The sequence below is a fragment of the Cnephaeus nilssonii genome (genome assembly GCF_951640355.1).
Source record: "Cnephaeus nilssonii genome assembly, chromosome: 13".
In the NCBI taxonomy this organism is placed as follows: Eukaryota; Metazoa; Chordata; class Mammalia; order Chiroptera; family Vespertilionidae; genus Cnephaeus; species Cnephaeus nilssonii.
Genome location: NC_137084.1, coordinates 40694626 through 40707084, shown reverse-complemented (window position 1 = coordinate 40707084; position 12459 = coordinate 40694626). Strand labels below are relative to the sequence as shown.

Here is a 12459-nt window from a genome sequence, read left to right as displayed (position 1 = left end):
ATTTCTATAGAACATACCAACATTTATTTGACAAATTATTGATTGAAGGCTCTTTCTAGCATTGTGATTCCACCAATAAAACTACCTCTCCTTACCTTAAACTTCCTTCTCACCAAGGAATTTGTAAATATGCAGGGCCCAGACTCCATCAAGATAGACATTGGCAGCTGTATAATTTTGTATATTACCATGGCAATTCTAATTCAGGAAACAAATCTTACATATAAATTACTTTTAGATAAGTACCCACAGCTCCTCACATAGTCTGCTTTCCACACAATAAAGTGAGGACATTTTGAAAATATTAGTTTATAAAATTAAAAGGATTAAAGAGTACCTGGTGTAGGAGAAGAAAGACTTTTATTGTTTCACCAGAAGAGCAATGAAGAAGATGCTGAAGTGTTTAGAGATAAAATTAATGAATGGGATTGGAAGCCTAGATCTCTATATGTAGGAACTATTGACAGACATAATCCTTATATAGAAATCAGAGCTACTTACTGTTGAAGAGAATCAGAAAGCACACTTTTAAATCTTCTGTGAAACCTGAAACAAGAAAAATATGAGTGGGTCTCTTTGAGAATTGTCCAAGATATTGCAAGAAGAATAATGGCAAACACATAGGTACATTCAGGTGGAAGTGACTGGGGAGGCAGCAGAGACAGAAAGACTCCAAAATATTTATTGCAACACCAAGTTTGTTGCTGTGAACACTTCACACTTTCCAGTAACTGGGTATAAGTAGGAAACTATAGTTCAGTTTTAGGGCTGACAAGAGTATGCATCTATGAATGTATTTGTTAACGTGAGAGCAGAAACGTTTCTAAGTAATTAGTTCTCTACATCTAAATCAAGTTGATTTATCCCTTTTTGTGTTATTGCCCTAAATTTTTTCAAAATATTTCTCCATAAATCCAAGTCAACATCCAAATATTATTCTGAGTTCTTCACTGGCCCCCAACAACCCTACTCATAAATTTTAAATTTGGAATGTTTAGGAGATTATTCTACCAAATCACCCTCTCAAAACAGAATTCTTTAGCATAGCTTCCTGGCTGATGACTGTATGTAGGTTGATTCCTTTCCATGCCTGTCTGTCTAAATATTGTACAGCTCTCTCTCTTAGAAAAACCTCCTTATATTGGGCCAACATGTTGCCTGTAACCACCATCCCCCTTTTTAAATTATATAGCTTCAGATATGATACTACAAAGATTCAAGTAATTAATGATCCTCTCCTTTTAAAATATAATGTATTCAGGTCTACCTACCTTGTCCAATAACATGCTGCTAGTTTCCTTTAACCTCTCAATCTTCAAAAGCAGATTCCTCAATGTATTGAATTGTATTTCCTAAAAGTTCCACGTCAGACTCTATCAAAATAAATTTGTACTCTTTACTTTTATAAAATAAATTTATACTCTTGGCTTAACTAATTTTTGCACTTTAATATATATATTCTTATGTCCACTTGAACTAGTACACATTTCTAGCTATCTACTTACTCATTCTTCAGGAATAATAGTAGGAAGTGACTGCTACAGGAGTAGGCCGCTCTTTGCTGGTCCCAGCTATAGATGATTTGTATTTTCTAACATAATTTTCCCCTGATGACCAAAATTCATCAGCCTCTTACAAATCCTAAGATTTTCTTACTCCCTAGAGCAAAGAAGGAGGTTTAGGGCCAGAAGGGTAGACATCATTTCTTAGGACTATGTTCTCACTCAATTCCCTAGAGACCTGATATATCTATTCTCACCAGGAGATGGCAGTGTTGAAACATCTTCTCACAGAGCCAGAGATTGGGATTCAACTTGCTCTCACTGTGTGCCTAAGAAATGGAACATAAAGTGGGGGAGTGCATAGCTCAGGAATCCATTCCTTGCCTGAAAAAAAACTGTCAGCTTTATCTCATGCTTTTTAAGAAAAGAGAAGTGGGAACCTCAAGTGAAGGAAACAAGTCAGTAGTTCTATGATGGGAAGTCTCTATTGGCTGACATAGTTAGGATAGATAGTAAGTCAACTCAATACTTTGATTTCCACAGGTTTGCTCTTCTATGACACCCCAACCCATAGATCACTGGCTTTTTTCTATTAGGGATAAAGTTTTCCTGCCTCAAATATAATCATAATTGGAATAAAAATCCTTTAAGAACAATCACAACATCTGACTTATTCCAGAGTAATGAGGCTAGGTTGGCAGGTGGGAGAGTACATAAGTGAGTTCAGTGATGGTGGGATAGAGGGATTATCATTGAAAAAGCTGGTAATGAAGAATTATGGGGATAAACATGGAAAGCATGAGATTTACTGGCCAATTGTTGGGAGCCAGTTCTACTCTTGCTAGATGCCTGAAGAATATTATCAGTTCCTGAAATCACTATCACTCATCCTTTATCACAAATCACACATCAACTCTTTTCTTGCCCACAGATTCTGGTCTCATTCTCTTGTGTTTGTGTTCTTCAATGTTTCTTCTTTCTATCTTCACCCCTGCAAAGGCGCCCAGTCAATGCCATGAACCCTAATCCATTGGCTGGGCTTATCTGCCAATACATGGGCATCTCTGGGATAGCCTTTCATGCTTTTCTTCTGTCTTGGCAATACAGACATTCTCCCTCTTCTGGAAGTCTGACTGAGATCATGTTGCTGTATCCATCCTTCGATAAAACTCACAGCAATGTTTGTATTATTTAGGGGCACCGCATAAATTTATTGAGCTCAAATTGAGGGGAAAAAATTGCTAGCCACCAATTTTAATGTTCCCTAATGAATGTGAAGTGGAGTTACGAACATGAATGAGGGGCTTTCTAGCCACTAGCTAAAACTATGAGGGACCAAACATTTCTTTTAAAACATATCTTTATTGATTTCCGAGAGAAAGGGAGAGGGAGAGAGAGATAGAAACATCAATGACGAGAGAATCATTGATCTGCTGCCTCCTGCATGCTCCCTACTGGGGATTGAGCCCGCAACCTGGGCATGTGCCCTTGACCAGAATCGAACCCGAGACCCTTTAGTGGGCAGGCCAATGCTCTATTCACTGAGCCAAATGAGCTAGGGCCCAAACAGATTTTAATTAAGCCCTTTAGGTTCATCCAAATCTAATATCCATTAAATCATTTCTACAACTTTCAGTCATCTCCTTGCTCGCCTCTTTTCTTATTCCCCATAGGCTAAATGCAGAGAAATTAACATTCAAAAGTTTTCTTTTTATAAGCTGTTATTTTTCTGCCAAACCTATTTGCAAAAACAACTAAAAGTCTTCTTAGATATAGGCATGTTCCTCTACCTGAATTCTACTTTACTAATTTAATTATGATGTTTTTGAACTTCAAATTAAGATATAGACCTATTACTATCAGGCATTGTGAAAATTGTCTGTGGGATTAATATATTCATAAGATTTGATAGAAAAGTATGACTTTAATAAAATCTAGGTGCTTATTGAGCAATTCTACCAGGAACAATGCTAATTGTTTTACATGCATCGTTTTATTTAATTTCTGTTCATTTGTTTTGTTAATCCTCATTCAAAGATATTTTCCATTGATTTTCTTTGTACTTTTTTTAATTTTTAAAAATTTATTTATTTAAATTTCTTTATTGATTAAGGTATTAAATATGTGTCCTTAACCATTGATTTTTAGAGTGGAAGGGAGGGAGAGGAAGAGGGAAAGGGAGAGAGAGATTGATTTAAGAGAACACATCAATTGGCTTCTGCATGCACCCCAAGGGCTAGGGATCAGACCTGTAACCCAAGTACTTGCCCTTGACCTGGAATAGAATCCACGACCCTTCCCTGCATGAACTGTGCTTTAACCACTGACTCACACTAGCCAGGGCCATTTTATTTAATCTTTAAACCATTTTTCTTTGTGTGATTTTGATAAATGTATGTAACTTTTTAAATTTTTTAATTTGTATAATGAGATAAATACTATCTAATTTACAGAATTGTCTTGGAGATTACCAATAATTATTGTTATCAAAAGGCTTTTGAACTACTTTAAAAAGTTAAAAGACTAGGCCTTGGATGGTATGGCTCAGTTGGTTGAGTAAAGTCCCATGTATCAAAAGTCACTGGTTCAATTCTTGGTCAGGGCATATACCCATGTTTCAGGTTTGACCCCCAGTTAGGGCACATGTGGGAGGCAATGGATCTTTCACATTGATGTTTCTCTCTCTCTCTCTCTATCCCCCTCTCCATTCCCCTCTTTCTAAAAGTCAATATATATGTTTTAAATTAAAGACAAGGCTATTAAAAATATCCAAACCCATTTCAATGATTCCACTCAATTGAGCACTTTCAAAGATAGATTTATAAAAATAGAAAATGCAATAATTTGAATGAATAAGAAAAAAGTAGAAAAGAGAGAAATTATGCCACCCATCACCTTATACATTTATCATTTATTCCAAAACAGGAACCTCCCTTAATTACTTTGTTGACTAAAAATCATTCAAAACCTTATGGTTTATGATGATACTCACTGTTGTTTGTGGAAAGTCAAAATAATTTGGGAAAACAACAACAACAAATGAGCCTTGCAAGCCCTGTCTAGAAGAGTTACCTCAAGTTTTTCTTTCCTTACTACCTTTCTGTGACCAGAAGGTGTCTACTAGTGATTTGTGTTAACCAAGACTCTTACAAAAGCATGGGCTAATTTTTTTAAGTCATTTCCTCCTAAAACCATTATTTTCAGATTGCTATTTATTTTTTCTAACCTTAGCTCATTAAAAATAAAATAGTGTCCTAAAGTCAAATCATTTTCCAACCAAATCATTCTAACCAACTGAAAGTTAGTTCTGTTTCATGGCACACATTCAATAAAGATTTAATATTATCACCATTAGTATGTTGTTTTTATTTTTTATTTAAAAAATGTCAAACATGTACAAAGTAAACAGATTATTATAATGAACCTCTATCTAACCATCATCCAGCTTCAACAATGATCAACATTTTGCCATTCTTGTATCTTCTATACTTCCACTCACCATGTAACCCAATGATTATTCCTATTGTTATTATTAGTCTTTTGATTATTTTTATGAGTTTAGAGATAAAATTGAGGTATATTGAAATGCATAAATTTTAGCAGTACCATTTTGACTAATGGATACAATCCTGTAACTTGCATCCAATATAACATAGAGCATTTTGTCAGACCAAAAAATTCCTCATGTGTTTCCCCAGTCATTCCCCCACCTCTACACCCATTAAACACCACTGTTCTGTTGTTTTTGACACTAAATTAGTTACATTTGTTCTTCAACTTCATATAAAGATAATAATACAATACATATTCTTTTGTGTCCTGATTCTTTTCACTCACAAATATATATCACTAAATTGCACATACCTGGAAGCAAAAGCCTCCCAGGAACCATTCTACTTATTTTCAATGGGAAAAGAATGAATTTTATATTCAAGGACTCAATAAACAAATGGTGTCCTCACCAGGGAAAAAAAACAGGTCCCACATCTCTTTAGATAAGCTTACTTCAAACTAATGACATTCTCTATTCTCAGGGAGAAATGGGGGACTATTTTACTTTTCTCCATCTACTAAAGCATATAGCTCATTCAGAAGTAATAAGAAACTATGGAATTCTTCCCATTTGCAATGCTAATATCCAGGCAATAGGTCTGATCCAAGTTCCTGTGTTCTTAGGGTATTGTCTGTTTGATTAGACCTCATTCCTCTTTCTAGACAGTGTACGGACAATGCTATTGCGAATTTCCTTGGTTTTGATGCTATAGACAATGGGGTTGACCATAGGTGGGAAGAAGAGGTATGTATTGGCCATGATAGTCTGCAGGAGTGGAGGTAAATGCCGTCCAAAGCGGTGCAACAAAGAGAGGCTGATCATGGGAACATAGTACACAAGCACAGCACAGATATGTGACACACATGTGTTGAGTGCCCTCCACCGCTCTGCCCCAGAAGCTATTCCCAGTACTGTGTGAAGAATCAGCATATAAGAAACTACGATGAGCAATGAGTCCAAACCAAATGTGGAGATAACAACAAACAGACCCAGGATGCTATTGGGGCGGGTGTCTGCACAGGGCAATTTGATCAGATCTGAGTGGAGGCAGTAAGAGTGTGTGAGGGTGTTGTGGCCACAGAAAGGCAGACCCTTCAGGAGAAAGAGCAGTGGTAACATGAGCAACACACTTCGCAAGGCAATGGTGGCACCCATCCCAGTGATGCGGGAAATTGTCAGGATGGTTGTGTACTGCAGTGGGCTGTAAATGGCCACAAAACGGTCTACAGACATAGCCAGAAGGACACCTGACTCCATAAGGGTAAAAGAGTGCATGGAAAACATCTGGAGCAGACAACCACCAAAGCTGATATCATGAATTCCAAAGAGGAAAATGCCTAGCACTGTAGGTATGGTAGAAGCACAGACCCCAAGTTCAACAAAGGCCAGCATGGCCAGAAAAAAGTACATGGGCTGATGCAACACAGGGTCAACCCGGATGATATGTAGAATGATGCCATTTCCTATGAAGATGATGATGTACATCAGGCAGAAAGGGATAGATATCCAGATGTGCTCTGCTTCCAGTCCTGGGATACCAACAAGAGTAAATGTTGCAGGTGTGAATTCAATGGAACCATTGGAAATAACATAGTGAGACTTCACTTGAAGATATTGGGAAGCACTTGAAGACTGGAAAATATATATCACTTGTCAGTTCTTGTACATTAAATTCAGAGCTCCTGATAGTCATAGTTAAGATATTTTCTTAAAGAGATGAAAAACTTATTTCTGAAAGAAGGGGACATAAAAACCACAGTGTATGGAAGAGAAATCTGATTAGATGTGTGGAAGAGTATTCCCACATGGGCTACATGCCAAACACAGAAGGCAGTAATAAAAATCTCAAACTGGGCCATTTATGGCAGTGAAAGGCAGTGATAATGAGCACAAAGATGATGATTTCATGTGAAAATTAGGGTCTGAAGGACCTGGTAACCTTCTGCAGTTTGTACAGAAGTGAATGAGTAGCAAAAATGATGTAATAGTAGTAAAGAGCATTCTTGGTTCTAACATTTTATATACATGTGATCTTGGGGGTGTCACATATCTCAGATCCAGGTGTTCAATAGAAACACAAAAATAGTGATATAAGATGATATATATAAATTGTTTATCATTATATTTGGGCCATGTTACATATTCAATGCAAAAAAATAAGAAAAATAATAAATTTGAAAACTGGGATAATTTCTCTCACTTTTTAATATTTTCCAATATCTTTTTTTTTTTTTAACTTACCAGTTCACTCTTTCTCCACATGCTATCCATGGACGATGGGGAAAGGTTTTCTGTACTTTGCAGGAGTGTCAGTATCTCCTGCTGGAACGTGGAGTCAGAGCTGAGTGTAACACCAAAACCATCAGGGTCTCACAGGCTGAATAGGATCATGATGCTGATGTGTGGGAAACTGTGCTCCCAGAACTGCTGATGTTCAGAGCTGGAGATCTTTACTCACAGGCTGAATAGGATCATGATGCTGATGTTCAGAGCTGGGGTTCTTTATCTGTGAACAAGTTTATTGCACTAAAACTCTACTTAACTACAGCAGAACCCCAGATTAAGATTAGGGGCCAGAAATGGAATTCAGAATGGGGCTCAGAAATGGTAATGATGAGTGAGAGTGAATTCTTCCTCTCAAATGGGATGGGGTCCTTGTTTAGGTATAACCAGTGGAGTGCTAATAAATATTTAATAAGTAGTTTTCTGAGTAAAAAATGCCCTGATCTGTACCAGTTACTAATTTATTTGGTTAAATACTTCTACTTTAATGCTACTACCATAATGCCACTGAATGTAGATCTGAGATATTTATAATCAGTATTCCCAAAATGGTACAAGCCAGTATCAGCATATCATGAGGCAAACTACAGTTAGCTAATCCTAGATATTAGATACATACTTATCCAGGTGGAACTGAGAGCAGGCACATCCATCCACACACCCCCTTTCTTGCCGTTTCCTTCTAATTGGGCTGAGGGCACAGTTTCTACATCTACTTATATGTGCTTAGCCGACTGGCAGGGGAGGCAAGAGGAGACAGGTCCTGAAGGAGCAATGAATCATGACTAATTATTCTCAGAGCCTTCTGCTAGATTCTAGAGAAGGTAAAAGAATGAGCCTCACTGAAAGGCATGCCCAAAAATATACATAAGTGAATGCATATACAAAAAAGGGAAAATAACAAATTTAATTTTTAAAATTTTAAATTATAATTTAGATGTAGAGCAATTATTTATATTTTAGATATTTTGAATATGTCTTTCTCTTGTCTTTCAACTTTGTTCATTTTGTCACACAAATGTCATACAAAATTTTATGTAATCAATTTAACATATTTTATGACATATACTTTTCATTCTTAAGCTATTCCATACACAAAGTCAAAAATACAGTAATAAAGGAAGAAGTAGAACAGTAGATAGAGATAGAAAATGATATAGGAATATAATAAAAGAGAAATATAAACAGTAATAGTGAAAAGAGCAATAGAAGACAAAGATGAGAGAGAGAGAGAGAGAGAAGAAAGAAAACTAACTTCATTTGGAGTTTGTTTTGAGGACTTGGGTGACTAGGGGTTTTGTTTAATTCTCAAATATGTAAATAATTTATTCAATGCTATGTATTAATCGGTGGTCTGTTATTCAACCATTTTGAGGACTGAATATTCTATTTTGATTTTTATATAAATAAAATCTACTTACTGACTGTGTAGTCTGCTCTTTGATCTGCATTTCTGTTTTATCATACTTCACTGATGTAATTATTTCTTTTTTATAGTATATAAATTCACATCGAATTGGTTGTTATGTTTTTAAATTCCTGCTAATTAACAGAATAGTGGGTTGATCAGATTGTAAATGATAAATGTATTGAATCACTATATTGTATTCCTGAAACAAATGTAGCCAATGTAAGATTGCAAATCCACTGTACTTAAATAAAAATAAATTTTAAGAAGTGGAAAAAAAATATTTCTAATATTTGCATATTTTTTCTTTCAAATAAACATTAACAACCAACTTGTATAAAAACAGAGCAAAGTACTAAATATAAATGATACAAATCATAAACTGCTTAGAAGAAAATATAGAGGTAAATCTTCATGACATTAGATGTAAAAATAGATTCTTAAATGTGACAAAAGCATGAGCAACAAATTAAAGAATAAACTGGATTTCATAAAACTTAAAAAAATTTGTACATCAAATGATATAACCAAGAAACTGAAAAGACAACCTATAAAAGGAGAAAAATATTTGCAAATCATCTTAATATATAAAAAGCCAGGGGGTGACACGACTGAAACAAACAGACAGACGACCGAACACAGGCTGCGTGGGGCGACAAGGCTGGCATGGGGGTTAGTGCGGGACGGCCAAACAACTGAACAGCAGCTGCGTGGGGCAACCAGGCTGGCAGGGGGGTTTGTGAGGGATGACTAAACAACTGAACAGCAGGCTGCGTGGTGTGACCAGGCTGGCAGGGGGACAGTTGGGTGCGACCAGGTTGGCAGGGGGGCAATTGGGGGCAACCAGGCTGGCAGGCAGAGGCGGGTAGGGATGATCAGGCTGGCAGGGGGGCAGTTAGGGGTGATCAGGCAGCCAGGCAGGTGAGCAGTTAGGAGCCAGCAGTCCTGGATTGTGAGAGGGATCCCGGATTGGAGAGGGTACAGGCTGGGCTGAGGGAACCCTCCCCTCGTGCATGAATTTCATGCACTGGGCCTCTAGTATATCTGATAAGAGTTTAATATCTAGAATACATAAAGAATTCAAAACCAAAAAGACAACCCAATTTATTAAATGGGCACATGATGTGGATAATATTTCTCTAAATAAAATATTCAAATGACTAATGGCAAATGAAAAACAAATCAAAACCACAGTGAGATATCACTTTATACCTACTGAAATCTCTATAATTAAAAAAACAATTAGCAAATGTTGACATGATATGGAAAAAATAGAACCATTGTATATTGCTGGTAAGAATGTAAAAATTACAAATTCTGTTGAAATATTTTGACAGTTCCTAAAAAAGTTAAACATAGAATTACTATATAACCCAATAATTTCACTGCTGGGTATATGCCCAAAAAATTGAAATCAGGGGCTCAAACTTGTACTTGTACATAAATGTTCATTACAGTATTATTCATAATAGCTAAATGATGAAAACAACAAAAGTATACATCAAAAAAATAATAAATAAAAATGTGGTATATGCATACAAATAGAATATTATGCATCCATGAAAAGGAATAAAGTATGGATGTATATTACAATATGAATGTACTTTGAAAACATTATGCTGTTGAGTGAAATAAGCCAGACACAAAATGATAAATATTATCTGATTCCACTTATATGAAATATCTAGAATAAGCAAATTTATAGAAATATAACGTATATTGGAGATTACCAGGGGAATGAAAACTACTATTTAATAGATAAATGATTTCTGATTTTAGTGACAAAATGTTTTGCAACTAGATAGTGGTTATAGTTATACAACATTTTGAATATTATTAATGCTACTGCATTGTACATTTAAAAATATTTAATTTAATGTTTGTAAAATCAAAGCACATTGTAATGTGAATTGAACATTATAATACTGTATTCCAACTATACTTTAATTAAAAAATTAAAAAGTGCTATTTTCAAAGTAAACATTTTTAAAGGTTAATTTTCTATATTACCACAATAAACATTTGAAAAAAATTTTGAACAAAAATTGCCAGTAAAACATAATACAATCATATTAGTATTTTGAATGGGATAACATTGAATTTGAAGAGAATTCTATATAATAAAAGACTAATATGCAAATTGTCCCCACAGGCGGGAGTTTGACCAACTGGGAGTTAGGTGTATGCTGACCACCAGGGGGCAGCACGATGGAACATGATGGGCGTTGGCAATGCGGTGCTGGCAGTGGGCAGCTTTGGAGGCAGTGCTGGCCCTGATGGGCCCTGATGAGAGCAGGGCTGTGGTGGGATGGTGTAACAGGTGAACGGGCAGCACAAGGCCAAGGCAGGTGCGAGCAGGGCCCCAATTGCCCTGCTGGTCGCCCCACATTTAGGCCCTGATTGCTGGCCAGGCCTAGGGATCCTATAATAAACAATATGTAATGTACATTTCCTACACTTATTTTCAATACATATATATGTTTTTTACCATTCTGAATGAGGTCATTTTCTATTTTATTTTTTAATTAATAATTACTGCTATAAAACATTATTAACTTTTCCCCAAGCTTTATTCAGGTATAACAGATAATCAAAAATTGTATATATTTAACATGTAAAACCTGATGGCCCAATTTAGGTATTGTGAAATATTCACCTAAACCATGCTAATCAACAAATCCATCATTTCATTGCTGTACAGGTTTCCTTTTTCTCTTCTTCTTTATTGTAGCAAAAATACCCAAGATTTGCCCTCTTGGCAAATTTCATGTATATAATAGAATATAAACATTATGGACTTTTAAGTTGTTCTTGTAGAACTCTGTTGACTTCCTATGCTTTATAGATTAAAAAATCACACCATCTGAAAAATTCAGATTTGTCTCTTTTTCCATTTCCTGTAGTTCTCTGTTATATATTAGACTAGAGGCCCAGTGCACGAAATTTGTGCACGGGGGGAGGGAGGGGTTTGTCCCTCAGCCCAGCCTGCTGCCTCTCCAATCTGGGACCCCTCAAGGGATGTCAGGCGACCGGGCTGATCAAGGGAAGGCACCAGCCCCGTTACCCCACTGCTGCAGCCACTGCCAGACACTGCAGCCGCCAAGGTGTTTTCATCAACACGGACTCTAGTCCCTTCACTGTGAAAAAATGACAACTTTCTTTAGGCATTTTCAAGATGTATCTTTCATAGGATATGACATTTCTTTCTTTTTTTTTATCCTCATCTGAGGATATGTTTCCATTGATTTTTAGAGAGTGTGGAATAGAGAGGGAGAGACAGAGGGAAACATCAGTGTGAGAGGGACACTTTGATTGGTTGTCTTCTGCATGAGCCCTGACCTGGACCCTGGCCAGGGAGGAGCCTGTTACCTAGGTACATGCCCTTGATCAGAATTGAACCTGGACCCTGCAGTTGGCAGGCCATGGCTCTATCCACTGAGCCAAACCAACTAGGGCAGGATATGACATTTCTTAGCCCCTCCAGCAGCGGACCTTTATTTTTTCCTCCAGGAGTGTGGTGGAAAAACCCTATATCACCTTCTTGGATTCTTATAACCCAAATTACTAAGAACACTGCAAGTGGTGGCATACAGGGAGCTTAGCCAATGAGCTGTCAGAAAAGGTATTTACTCTCAAACTGGTTTGGCTCAGTGGATAGATTGTGGGCCTGCAGACTGAAGGGTCCCAGGTTTGATTCCTGTTAAGGGCATGTA

General features: G+C 36.7%; 1 protein-coding gene across 1 annotated transcript; it reads right to left on the bottom strand.

Annotated features, from left to right (window-relative positions):
• Positions 1 to 5694: 5694 nt before the first annotated feature.
• On the bottom strand, positions 5695 to 7326 carry LOC307110112 (olfactory receptor 51I2-like; the record flags this gene model as incomplete). The annotated part of the gene is made up of 2 exons (XM_079789158.1): positions 5695 to 6687; positions 7297 to 7326. 2 exons carry the CDS (start codon positions 7324 to 7326, stop codon positions 5695 to 5697), a joined length of 1023 nt encoding a protein of 340 aa, XP_079645284.1.
• Between the last annotated feature and the right edge of the window lie 5133 nt (positions 7327 to 12459).